The sequence below is a fragment of the Natator depressus genome, chromosome 1 (genome assembly GCF_965152275.1).
Source record: "Natator depressus isolate rNatDep1 chromosome 1, rNatDep2.hap1, whole genome shotgun sequence".
Lineage (NCBI taxonomy): Eukaryota > Metazoa > Chordata > Testudines > Cheloniidae > Natator > Natator depressus.
In genome coordinates this window covers 67,486,366-67,500,862 of record NC_134234.1, presented here as the reverse complement: position 1 = coordinate 67,500,862, position 14,497 = coordinate 67,486,366, and the positions used below count along the sequence as shown (strand labels likewise).

Below are 14,497 nucleotides of genomic sequence, written 5' to 3'. Positions count from 1 at the left end.
CTTGACAGATCAGAATGGGACACTTTTTTTGAAGTGACAGGCATCATAAAATAGAGTCTGATTGCAGGCTTGGAAAGTCCAGAGATCAAAAAATGTACCCAGCTAGTCAGTTCCATAAGTATTTTGAGACATTTGCAGTGATGGGTCAATCCACATGCATTATCCTGACCATCCTTCAATTTAAAAATTGATCATCAAAATGTTGTAATTGAAATAATTGGACAACACGAATCAGACATTCATTCATACATGGGCATAGGGAGATAGTTCCTGTTTTACAAACAGGTGGTTATAACTTCCCTAAATATTTTAGTACACAGCAGCTCAACTTTGACCAGCATTTGTTAACACACAAAAATCTAAGTTGAAAGGTTAGACTTTAACTTAGAGTAAAAGACTTCTGAAACCATAATTTTTGTGTTCAGTTTTTATATGCAGGTCTAACTTCCTTACATGTAAAATGAGATACTAGCCCTACCTCATGTTGGTCTTGTGAGGGGAAAAATACATTGAGGATTGTGAGGCATTCAGCTACTATGGTAATGGTGGTCATATAAACACCTAAAATAGATAGGACCTGTTTTTTTCAGAGCACATTTTTATAGCAAGATATAAAATACTTATAGTCCATTTTGCACATTACATAAAACATATGAAATAGAATTTAAATTTTATAACGTGTTCCGGCACCTGTTTATTTCAGTTCTAGTTGTCACTGCTCAGCCCTTCTGCAGATCAGTCTTCATAGTCTCAAACTGGGCCCCCATAAATGAGGAGCATGCAATTAGCGGCCACCTCTGTGGAGGGGAAAATTGTTTGTGACAAGGCCAGAATTATAAAGGAATTCTGTGGCAGAGATAGAAATATACAATCCAGTTCACCAGGTTGCCAGTTCAGGTGCTTAAACCATGAGACCAAATTATTTCTTTTTGCAGATCCCTGGACTGATTCACTGCATACCTTCCAACTTCTGCAACAAATGAGGCAAATGGTTGACCAGTCCATTGCAGATTCATGCCATTATTCAGCATGCACTTGCAGGATGTGCATAACCATATTGTTAAGAAAACTTTAAGTGGTCCATGAAGAAGAGGTTGCAGCTCCTTTAATAAAAGATCTGATGTTTTTATACTGGAGAGATGTCCAAGAGGGAGACCTACTTAGACCATGCTCCTCAAAATCCCCAATCAAATAAACAAAAAACACTTCTTGGTAGTGGATTTTTTAAAAAAGCATGTTTGCTTTAAATCTGATTTTTATTTAAATTAAAAACAGGTTTATTTTTAAAAAATCTACTTAAAATGGAAATTGACAATGTATGTTAAGCCTAAATTTATTGCCATCTAGTAAAATAATTTAAATTAAACACAAAAAGTAATATTTAGTACATTTTGCTGCCAAATTTTAAAGAAAGACCACTGAACTGGTGGAAATCAATGGGCTAAGCACCTGGAATCAGAAAATGCTACACCAGTTTTTGACAGCAGTAGCCTCTTCTGCAGGTGCATAGAAAATATTCTCTTCTTTTCAGTTTATTCATCTGGTTCAGTTCAATGACTAGTCATTCAAAGTTAAGAAACTAATGGGGAGTTGCAAAAGCAGAAAAGCTTGTTTTTCTCTTCCAATTTATGAATGAAAAACCAATGTGAGAGGATGAGATTTGCTAGTTCTAAAATTTTTAAGAACTTGGTGAAACAGTTCGGTTGACTAAAGTACAGATAATACTTCTCTTGTTTGAAAACCAACCAGTTTTTTAGTAATGCAAAACATTTTTGAAAGATGTTTCTTAGGTATCCAGCACATTTAAGGTAGTTTTATTTAATAAAAAATGCTGGTTTTTTGCATTTTAATTTATTTGAATTTCCTGCAAAATAGACCTTGACACAAATCACAAATTAATAGTCATCTAGTACATAAGAAATGCATGATTCACCATTTTCTAACATAATCGTAAAAAATTAAGTATCAGATTTAAGTTAAGCTGTATAATGTTTAAATAAATGTGCATGAATTTTAATGGGTACCAACCAATGAGAATCAACCTTTCTTTTGGAAATTAACGAATGGAAAATATAATTAAAATTCATGATTTAAATCAGGGTTTCTTGCTGATTTAAATCAACCCACCCTGCTTCTGGACACAGACTCTACCTACTTTCAGCCTGGAAGGAATTTTCTGATTAAATTCTAAGCCGCTCAAAAACAACGAATGGTAGGATAATACAATTTCAATGGGATTTTAATTCTTAATATGAACATTATTATATGAGAGTTAATTTGTGCCTTTAAGGCATAACCCACATTAAGTTTGGTGGGGATTTGCACTGCCCCTCCTCCTCCTCCTGACTATACTTGGTATGTCTAATATGCCAGGGATCACAGAGAAGGATCTTACAGAGCAGCTAGAGACAGTCTGGCTATGGGATAGTGTATAGGCACACAGATACAGTAATGAATACGCAGCTATATATTACAAAGCTGCATTTAAAAAAAATGAAAATAAATACTTTGCACCTCTGCAATCATACCACTTAATCTAGCCACTCAGTGATCGTGTAAACTATAGCATTGTAATCTGTTCTTCTGTCTGTGCCCTCACCAAATAAATCATATGAAGACTGTACAAACTAATGAATATTTTGGAGGTTGGGTGGTGATGGGGAGATGATGAAAGAAAGTAGTATGACATTCTTTGTTAACTGCTAAGAAAACTTGTACTTTGCATATATATGAAGTCACTATTTTAACAGGAGAAAGATTATGGAGTGAAACTGCGGTTTTATGCATTTTAACTGCATACCTACTTTTGCAGCAAATACCCAAAGTAAATGTGGGGTGGGGTTTGCTTAATGCTCAATAAGTTTTTACATATGAGATTAGGTACTCCATGGTTCCTAATACAGTTTGTCCTCTCTGTTTATTACTTCTGTTGATTCAGAGATGGAATGGAGAGAAGCATGGAGCTTGTCATCAGAACTAATCAATGAATAGATGCTGTAGTGAAGATGAAATGCATTGCAGAGCTAGCACAATTGGAGGTTACCTAGCAATCTTCTTACCCCTTCACAGCTTGTTCAGTGAAGGATGTTGCTTCTGAGGAGCAGAATTAAGGAGTTCAGGACAAATCAGGTTTCAGAGTGATAGCCGTGTTAGTCTGTATCGGCAGAAAGAATGAGGAGGACTTGTGGCACCTTAAAGACTAACAAATTTATTTCAGCATAAGCTTTCGTGGGCTAAAGTCAAATCAGAAGATTTGACTGGAGTGATTGTAAGATTGGGCTTAGGCATGGGGAAGACTAGCTGGCCCTGAAAAAGTCATTTTAATGTCTGGGAAACAGACTTAAAATTATTGTTTTTTCCAAATTAGTAGGTAAGCGTACAAAATCAGAACTAAGTGTACCGAGTCCAAAAAATGCTTGTACTATGAAAAATGCATCTGAACAATGTATTACAATGTACCGTAATAGCATAAGTGGCTGCATTTCCGATGGGTTGTTTTTTGCCTCTGACATTAGGAACTCTTTTGTAGAATTGTTTAATCTCTTGTGAATCTGCTAGTTTTTAATGCAGATTTAAGGAACTGCATTGTATTGCGTCAGCCTTAATTCTACTGCACTTAAGTGCTCATTAATGTATGCACAGTTCATCTTTTCAATAATGTTTACATCATACACACTTCAGGAAGTGTGGCCTTTGGCATAAACATAGGTATTATATGAGAGGAATTAAAGTACATGTCTTGGGAGTGTGCCTATTGAATAATCTTTCTAGATCTGCCTCTATTGTTATTCGGTTGCTGCACAGCATAGAATAAATTAGGCGTAATAAAACTACCAGAGAAAAAAAGACTTTGAAATTAAGCGTGTCATTTTTTTTAATTTACATAAGAAGTCGGGGAATGAGTCACCTATTACGTTTAAACAAACATAAGCCAGTCTTTCCGGCATTGAAGCTAGTGGGCATTTGATTTGTACAACTGTTGCAGAACTGAGCCTTTAAATTGCTAGCTTAAATCTTTAATCAAAAACTTTGATTATTTTTGCCATTTCTGATGGATTATTAACAGAACTATGTTTATTTTAGTAGCAGTTAAAATGTTAATAAAACAAACCATTTCCAATCCAAAACCACATTTTAACCAGATATTATTCAATCCATAAAACAAATACATATTTTGTGAAATCTCTAGGATTTTGTAATATGCATTGCTATATTTAGGAAAATAAATTTTATTTACTAAGTAAGCCAGAAATTGTACCCCCAAACAGTCAAGTTATTTAAAAATAAAGAAAAAAAGTCAAAATTACTTAAAGTGAATTTTTTTGAATTAGAGACAAGTTGTGCAAGTGCCTCTGTTTGGAAAGAAGGGGGACCCTGACAGGTTCCTTGAGTTTCAGTTGCTCTTAAATATCCTTGCTTCTGGTAACTTGCTTTATTAGAAAAAGTCAGAATAACTTTGTAGTGGGAAGGGATATAAAGCTACAAATATAATGTATAAGAAATGTTAAATCATTTTTATTTTTCTCATAAATTAATGAAGTTAAAATTCCCTTTTTGAGAAAGGGAAAAAATACGTTTGAATGGGAGTGTTGCCGGCACAGAGCGCCCGAGGCAAGCAACAGCAAGGTTTGTTGCCTGGTATGCGTCACCCAATAATCACAACGGGGTGGAGAAGCAGAAAAGTTTATTTGAAGCTTCAATATGGTACCGGGAGATATTCACCTCAAATCCTGTACACAGAGCAGGAAGTTACACAGACTTTTATACATCCTTTCTTCAGCATACTTATCCAATAGCAAGCTGCCCTAAGTATCCATATAGCCAGCCAATCCAGACACTAGCTAATTCCCTTTTGCTTTGTACCATCTGTTAAACCATATATATAAAGCTGTTTTGTTCAGCAGTGTTTTGCCATATCTGCCCTGTCTGGCCTTGTTTAGTTTCAGACAGTCTGACTTTGCAACATATTGTTGCAGATCCTCAGCATAACTGCTGCGAGTGCCTCCAGGCGGGGGGCCAAGGTCACTTGGGCCTAGTGCGAGGGGGCTTCCTCGACACTCGTGGTCTTCCATCCCCTCGAGTTACCTAGTGGCCATGCCCAGTGTCCCCAACAGGAGTTCTGATGGTAGCGGTGAGTTATATGTGCAATTGCAGTAGTTTTATCAGAGATTTTATTTTGCCTGGGGACATACAAACACAATTAAATTAAAACTATGATACCTAAAACTTAATATCCTTGTTAAATTGCCATAACACGAAACAACTGATATGAATGAAAGTACAGAACAATAAATACCAAATCAAAGAAAATGCACACAATGGCTAACACACATCTTAATTAAAACTTCCTCCAAGCATACAAATAGAAATAACTCTATCTACACAATGTATTTATTAAACTATTGAGTATGAAATAATAGTTGGCACCATCCACTATTTATGCTGGAGACAACGACTCATGGTAATATCTTAATGCAATTACCTCAGCAGACATTTCCCAGAATCTTTACTTTTTCATGCACTTAATGTGTGGCATTGCTTTACTATAGTAAAAGACCGACCTCATTTAGGGGCATGAGCAGAGGACTGTAAAACAATGGAGTTCTAATCCCGGTTCATCCACTGCCACTTGCAGAAAGGGAGTATACTTAGGTATATTACAGGACTGTTTAAAATGCAAAAATTTTGAGTCACTAAAAATGCAGAAAAGGCAGAAGTGTTCACCAAATATTTCTATTCTGTATTTGGGGAAAAACAGATGATATAGTCTCATCATATGGTTACAATAACTCTTTCCATTCCATTGGTATCTCTAGAGGATGTTAGAAGCTACTAATGTTAGACATTTTTAAATCAGCGTGTCCAGATAACTTGCATTCAAGAGTTTTAAAAGAGCTGTCTGCGGAGCTTGCTGGACTGCTAATGCTGATTTTCAATAAGTTGTGGTGCACTGGGAAAGTTCCAGAAGACTGGAAGAAAGCTTATGTTGTGTCAATTTTTTAAAATGGTAAACAGGATGACCCAGGAAATGATAGGCCTGTTAGCCTGACATCCCAGGCAAGATAATGGAGTGGTTGATATGGGATTAGATGCATAAAGAATTAAAGGACGATAACATAATTAATGCAGATCAATATGGGTTTATGGAAATGGATCCTGTCTAACTAACTTGGTATCTTCTTTGATGAGATTAAAGGTTGGGTTGATAAAAGTAATAGTGTTAATGTAATATAGTTAGACTTCTGTAAGGTGTTTGACTTGGTACTGCATTTTGATTTTAAAAAAATCGACCCATATAAAATTAACATAGCACACATTAAATGGATTAAAAAATGGCTAACCGATAGTTCTCAAAATGTAATTGTAAATGAGGAATAGACAGCAAGTGGATGTGTTTCCAGTGGAGTCCCGTAGATATCAGTTCTTAGCTCTATACTGTTTAACATCTTTATCAATCACCTGGAAGATAATGTAAAATCATCAGTAACAAAGTTTGCTGCTGATATAAAAATTGGGGGAGTGGTAAATAACGAAAAGGACAGGTCACTGATTCACAGCTTTGGATTGATTTGTAAACAGGTTGCAGATAATTAATATGCATTTTTATATGGCTAAAAGCAAATACATTCAGCTCAGAACAAAGCAGAATGTAGGCCATGCTTACAGGATCGTGGGGATTCTATTCTAGGAAGCAGTGATGCTGAAAAAGATTTGGAGGTTGTGGCAAATAATCACCTGAACATGAGCTCCTTGTGTGGTGATGTGGCCGAAAGAGCTAATGTAATGCTGGGATATGTAAACAAGGTTAATCTTGAGTAGAAGTAAAGAGATTATTTTACCTCTTTCTCTGGCACTGCTGCAACTGCTGCTAGAATACTGTGTCCAGTTCTGGTGTCCACAATTCAAGAAGGATGTTGTCAAACTGGAGAGAGACAAGGTGGGTGAGATAATCTTATATTGGACCAACTTCTGTTGGTGAACGAGACAAGCTTTCGAGCTACACAGAGCTCTTATATTCTGGGACCAACACTGCCTACAAATTGGAGACAGTTCAGAGAAAAGGAACGGGAATGATTAGAGCATTAGAAAACTTGCCATATAATGACAGACTCAAGGAGCTGAATCTGTTTAGCTTAACAAAGATAAAGGGGTGACTTGATTACATTCTGTAAGTTTCTACATGGGGAACAAATATTTAAAAATGGGTTAGTCAGTCTAGCAGAGAAAGGTGTAAAATATGCTAATGGCTGGAAACTGAAACTAGATAAATTCAGACTGGAAACGAGGCATAATTTTTTGACAGTGTGGGTAGTTAACCATTGGAACAATTTCCAAGTCTCACTGTGGATTTTCCATCACTGACAATTTGTAAATCAAGATTGAATGCTGTTTCTCTAAAAGATATGCTGTAGGAATTCTTTTGGGGGAAGTTCTATTGGCCTGTGCTGTACAGGATGTCAGACTAGATGATCACAATGGGCTTTTCTGGCCTTGGAATTAAATAAACATATGCAAAATAATTTTTTAAAGTACTTTGAAGACTAAAAGTTCTGGTTGTATGTTTAGTAGTATTTATATACAGTAGTGACTAAGTAAGATGCTATTTGTTTTGATCAAATAAAGGCACCATTTTAAAGGGATTTATTACTTCTATGTTGTGGTTAATAATTAAAAACAAAAAACCTTTCATGCCTGGATAAAATTTTGCTGTGAGCAGCTTCAGTCTAACCACAGGTGATTTTGTAAAATGAAAAAAATCCACTGAGGCATTTTTGAAAAGGAGAGAGAAATGGATTTATGGTTCTAGAACATTTTGTGCATTTCTACAAAAATATTTGTGAACAAATGGATTTTGCAAATTTTTAGTCTATATGTTGGGTTCTCAAATTATGGGGCATGCCTCCCTTGGGAGACCAGAGAATGTGTCAAGGGAGGCAAGAGCTGTGTGCTTTCTTTTTTTTAAAGAGCTCTGGCTGTCCACCCCAGTGAATGGGGCTTGTGCAGAAGGGTCGTGTACATCCGGGAGGCAAGGATAAACGGGACATCTGGAGTCCCAGCACCCGGGCTCAGGCTCTCCTTTCCCCTCCCCACTTCCCTCACCTGGAGGCAGCCTGGGCTTAGGCTCTTCTTCTTCCTCTCTGCCCAGCCTCCCTCCCCCCACTCCCCATCCCTCACTTGGAGGCGGAAGGGCTCCGACTTTCAGCCCCGGGGTGGCAGCAGCAGCGCAGAAGTAAGGGTGGCAATGGGGCACTAAGTCTGCTGTGAAAGGTATTATTGACAAATATCGCTTTTCACATTGCCACCTTTATTTCTATGCAGCTGCGGTACAGCACTGCCTTCAGAGCTTGGTGGTGGCATATGTAGTTGTGTGTGGGAAGGGGACGGTAACAGACACACAGAAGGGAGAGCCGAGCAAATAAATTTGAGAACCACTGGTCTAGACAATTACCTTTAGATATTTTCATAAATTAATTTATCTGAGAATCTGAGGTTCATTAAGTAATTTTGAATGTGTGGGTTCTACTGCATCTGGAGTGTAACATCATTTAAAATGAATGGAGCTGACATATTGGTTGGTTAGTTCTGATGATTTGATAGTACTCCATTCTATTGCTTCCTGGGTCAAGATGAATAATATAAAAATATGTGGCTAATTTAAATGGAATTTTTGTATTAAGTCTTTGATCCAAAAGGAAGAGAGAGTTTATTTTAAAATCACTGGAAAAATTCTTATTTATCGAGGCTTACTCTAGATTTGCTAGAAAAGCTCCATTTAAATTTGCATAGTACTTCTAACACATCTGGTTTGAATCACAATTCAGCTGAAAAGTTTAATTGAAATGAACTGAAATTTTGTATCCTGTTCAGAGTGTTAACAGAAGAATAATTTATTCAAAATCTAAAAGAACACTAATATAACCATTTATTAGAGCTCAAACCAATAAAAAAAATGGGGATTCTTATTTAAGGATTAGAATCTTATCAGTGGAGCATCTCCCCTAACTTTTTTTTTTCAGCTCCGTAATAGTGTGACTAGATATTAAGCCAAGGCTCAATTGAGAGTTTCAGTAGTTGTATAAGTTTGAAACAAAATCTTAAAATTATTTTGTGCAGTTATGTTAGTTTGAAGCATCTTGTACTCCAGACCAGCATAGATAATGACATTAACTACCAGCAACAGGAGCAGTAAAATTTGGAGTGTTGGATCTTGTGGAAAAATTTGAATATGGAAAGGCTAGTAGTTATTGTCATGAACACGAGCTGAAAGAGGTTGTTTCAAGCATAGGAGTTGGTGTGGAAGAAAGTGTGAAAATTGTATTGGGAGGAGCAGACCAGTGGGGCAGTTAGTTATCATAAGTGGAGTGGACTTTGGAGGAACATCATAAGTAGGGAGGGGTCAGAGTTATGCAGAAGCATGGACAGAAAGCTTTTACTTGATGCAGTGAAGGAGAGGAAGGCAGGGTTTATGTTTTCAGATCAGGCAAGGTGGATATCTTAGTGGCTAGATTGTGCCTGGTTAGAAGGGGGGCACTGTAGATGTCAGGGAGTCCTGAGTGGATGAGGTTACAAATAATCAAAGCTTGAGATATTGAGGGGCTGGACTAGACTTTTACCTTGAATATACAGAGAGGAAATACTGGACTTGAGAAATATTAAACAGGAAAAAGCAACAGAATTTGGACATGACCCAGATGTATGGGTTCAGAGAAAAGACGGGTTTAAAGATGATCCCCTATGGGGTGGAGAGTGGCCCATGGGGCTGCTTCCAGCCTCAGACCTAAACAAAACTTATCGTGGGGGATGAGCTGCCTCCTGGGAGCCGTAACTATTCTGCCAAAGGGAATTGGAGGGTGAAGCACCTAGCCCAGAGCCTTTATAGTCTCTCCTGAAATATTTCTGTAACTTTACATTTGGATAATTTATTCCTGGACATCTGTAATGACCTTTGTCAGAGTTCAGACTGGACAAGGACCAAGCAAACAGACTTTCAGGCACCATGCGAGTCAGGAATCGTTCTCTGTTGGACGTGCTTTGCCTAAGAGACATTGCCAGCTGACTGTCTGTAAGGCAGCTTTGTTGGGTGGTGGTTGTTGTGAATAGCAGGACCAGGAAATTGGAGCAGTAAGGAAGGGTCAGGGAAGACTAAGTGAGTTGGTGCTCTGCCCTGAAAGGAGATGTAAATGGATCGATGGGAACAAGGTAGTTTTGTTCATATCTAAGAACATTTTGGTTAACAAAGTGTGTTCATGAGAAGTAGAGCTGGTCAAATTTTTATTTTTTTGTTGTTGTTGGAACATTTTGTTTTAATGAGAGATGTTTTTATCCAAAACTGCAATTTTCCCTGAAAATGTTCACTTTACTTTATTTTTTTTATTTATAAAAAACTGGGACCTGAACGTATTTGGTAAAATTTTTGGATATTTGAATTTTCTGAAAACAAATTTTCAGATTTTGATTTTTCATTGTAAAAATATGTATGATTTTTTTTAAACATGTATTTTAGAAATTACCATTCCATAAATTGGCTTTTTCAACCTCCTCTAAGACAATTAAGTGACCATGGGACCTTGTTTTTGTAACTGTTCTCTAAACATCTTCCAGTTTCCTTATTTATTTAGTTTTATAAAATAAGAGGTCCCTATTTAAAGACCTGTAGGCACATGACAAATATTGTATAACATAATAAAAACAGAAATACCAGCTCTTAAGCATATACTACTGCTAAATAATAACCAGGTGGTACAACAATAAATCAAATGCCTCACGACCCATATAAAAAATTCCTAATGTAAGCGGGGGAATAGTCCCGCTACTGTGGGGAACTTTCCTGGCTTCTGCACTACCCCAGTGAAGTGGGCTAGCGAAAGGATCAGAGTCCTTGCTCCCACTCTCTTTCCCCAGTGGCCTCCCTGCCCTTGAGGACTCCCCTTCCACTCTCCTGTCTGGCAGAGTCCTCATAACCCCAACAAGGCTGGGCCCAGGATTCCTGGGGGGCTCGACCCCCAACCCTGCTGTGGTCACCTAGGACGGGCTAGGGCGTCCCCACTCCGGGGTACTCTATCTGCACTGGGCCCTTCTCTGACCCACTGACCATTACATACAATTTAAAGCAAATGCAAGTTATTTAATCAACAATTAATTTTAAAAAGAATAAGGAAAAATGAGAAAGGTTAAAGGAAACACATCAACCCGCTCTGTGGCAGGGAACATCACAAACAGTGTCTCTGGAACGTCAGGGCAGTTCACAGTCTGTTCCTTGTAAGTCCCAGGCCTTCTTCTCAGGCCCTGGCTGTGCTGCAGGGATGCTGTGGTTTGGACACTTGCTCTGGTGGTGGCCACACGCTCTCAGGCTCTAAGTGGTAGGACCCTTCTTCCCAGTGTCGCCCCTTCCCTGTCGGGGTTACGATCCAAGCCTGGCCTGCAGAGCCTCTTGGTTGAGGTGTCTCCCTGTGCTGGGCCTCTTGGTTGAGGCGTCTCCCTGTGCTGGGCCTGCTACCCAGGGTCCCCCTCGCTCTCCCCAGCTGCTCACCATGCCCAGCTCCGGACTGCTCCGGCCCCAGCTCCACCACTCTGTCTCAACGCTGCTGCTGCTCTGCCTCTGGTTGCTACAGTTCTGCTCCCAGGAGAGGTCTGCTCTGCAGGCTGCTTCTGTGACTGTGCTCCCAGCACTGACCTGCTTCGTGGGCTGCTTTTCTGGCCTGTCTGGCTCTGGTTTCTGCAGCTCTGCTCCCAGGGCAAGTCTGGTCTCTCTGGGCTGTGCCTCTGGCTTTGGGGCTGCAGCTCTGCTCCAGGACAGGGTCTGCTCTCTCTGGGCTGCTTTTCTGGTCACTCTGGATCTGGCACGGCTCTCCTCCCCAGCTTAGCTTGGGTCCCTGCTTTCTCCTTAGCCCAGCCCCACTCCGTCTGACCTAGGCAAATCCAGCTCACACGGAGGATGGGACCTCCCTGGCCTCCTGACCTCCTGATTAGCCTGCCCGTCCTGTCATTCAGGCTGACCTGGAGCATTGGTCTCTCCCCATTGTTCCTGGGGGCTGTCAGTCTCAGGGTCTTGATTCCCCATCAACCCTTCCCCCTTTTTAGTACTGGCAGCTAGCAACTAAAACACCCCCACTGAATGTTAGTAAGGGGGCAACAGTCCCCTGACACTAACATTATTTGATTCTTGAGCAGTCCTCCTAAAAGGTTGCCCTTGCAGTATGTTATGAAGGTTGGCAGATTTTGGCTATTTCAGAACAATAGAGGGCAGCACAATTTCAATTCTCAGTTGTTGTGTCATGTCTGCCATTATATTGTAAGTTCCTTACTGTATAGAATGAATGTCTGTGTGTACAGTGTAAAGCACACTTTGTGTACTACAATAATATTAATTTAAAAGGTAACACTGATATATCATTTGACTGTACAGAGTACAATAAAGCATGAAAGAGGTAAATGCACTGAGCTCATTTTAGTTGTCTAAGGTATTTCCATTTCTAGTATATTGTTGTACGAACTGTTTAACCTCCAGTCCAACTGCCCTTACCTTTCCACTTTATACAGTAAATTTACCATCTTATCAGATTCCGCTTGATGCATATTGAACACAGTCTAAATGCCTATGGTGTTTTACTTGTTCTGCAATAGTCCAGTAGTAAATGATAAGACATAGAGTTTAAGGCCAGAAGGGACCACCTAACCTCCTGTATATCACATGCTACCAACACCAGCCAGTACCTGCACACTAAACCCAACAACTGAAATTAGACTGAAGTATTACAGCCCACAGGAGACTAGACTGTTACATGCCACAGGCAGAGAATAGGAGGGACCAAGTACACCTCTGCATGAGGTCCCTGTAAGGCAGGCAAATAATAAGTGAGCTATACCCAGATAATCCTGGAAAGTGACCCCCTACCTAACCAGTGCAGAGGAAGACGAAACCCTCACAAAGCCACTGCCAATTAGACCTGGGGAAAAAAATTCCTTTCTGACCCCACATATGGCAATCAAACCCTTAGCATGTGAGCAAGAACCAGCCAGCTAAGCACCTGAGACTGAAAATGCCCAGTGCCACCTCAGAGCCCTGGCCCTCCCTGTCCAATGTCCCCTCGCCAGCCAAGGCCATCCCTTATATTTCAGGGATACATTTCTGTACACCTAGGGCAAAGGAGATTTCAAGTTTAATCCAGGATCTGTTTACATCAAGGCTACAATAGGGCTACAACATACCACAATACCTTGGGTTTGAGAGTTGCTGTAAATAGAAATGGGGAGTCAGAGTAGATTAATCAGGATATGAGACATAATGGAAATACCTCCTTGGTGTGGTATCTCACTGACCTCAATGGGGTTTGACCAGGCTGGAAGATTGCAACGTAACTTTAAAACACCTCATCCTGTATAGCATGAAGAAAGCGAAAGGTTGTATATACTATACAGCTGTTAGTGTTTTGTAAGTAGAATTCTGTTTGTCTAATTATATTGCACCCATCACTGTGGTGTTTGTACATATACTGAATTATATAAGCAAATTCTATATTTGTGTTCCATGTTTAAGATGTTTTTCAGATTACTTGGCTTTTTTCATTCATCTGTTTTGCTATTAGTTATAGGAGATGCATTGCTTTTTCAAGCCTGTCACACCAATAAATCATCCCAGAGTATATGCATTTGTACAGTATGAGTTTTAAAGGAAAGTATAGCATGAATTTTAAAGGAAATCTCCTATTTTCTTTTCAATCAGATGAGCAATGTGAAGAGACTACAGACACGGCTCAGTGCTATTCTCTTTAAGCTTCAGTTTGAGGAACAGGTGAACAACATCAAACCTGACATCATGGCTGTCAGTGCTGCCTGTGAAGAGATAAAGAAGAGCAAAAGCTTTAGCAAGTTGCTGGAACTAGTGTTGCTAATAGGAAACTACATGAATGCAGGTTCTCGGAATGCACAGACCTTTGGATTTAACCTCAGCTCCCTATGTAAAGTGAGTTTAAAATATTATGCATGCTGAGTTTTTATACTGCATTCACTTTTTCTTTTGTCACTATGGCACTACTTAAATCTCTTGTTTGAATCCTCCCTCCCCAGTGATTAGATTTTTAAACTTGTTCTTTTATACCTTTTAGTTCATATAGTCCATTTCTAGGAGTACTTGGTAGTTTGAGTTAAAAATAACTAATCTATTTTACATCAGATATAAGATAGAATTACATCTGTTGAGGTTGATTTGCACTTAAACTTCTTAAAGTTTCTATTTCTGTCATGGAGTGAAACAGACTGAATAAAATTACATATTGTATGGTCCATATTACTGTCATTGTACTAACATTATAATCTTGTCTGAAGTGTGAACATTTTTGAAGTTTATTGTATTCTGAGGTATTTTACTTATTATAATTATGAAACATTTATTTTTGCATATGTTTTCAATATGAAATTTTTCCTTTATGGAAGTTGTTCTTTGGGTTATTTAGCCAGTTTCATCACTTGTCCATTATTATTTATTTATACAATCCCA

The 14,497-nt window shown here is 38.8% G+C and overlaps 1 protein-coding gene across 1 annotated transcript in view; it reads left to right on the top strand.

Annotated features, from left to right (window-relative positions):
- Positions 1-14,497, top strand: part of DIAPH3 (diaphanous related formin 3) — a 541,978-nt gene that overhangs the window by 309,856 nt on the left and 217,625 nt on the right. Inside the window, exon 20 of the mRNA XM_074961715.1 lies at positions 13,724-13,963. Coding sequence (XP_074817816.1) covers positions 13,724-13,963 — 240 coding nt within the window. The remainder of the gene's footprint in view (positions 1-13,723; positions 13,964-14,497) is intronic.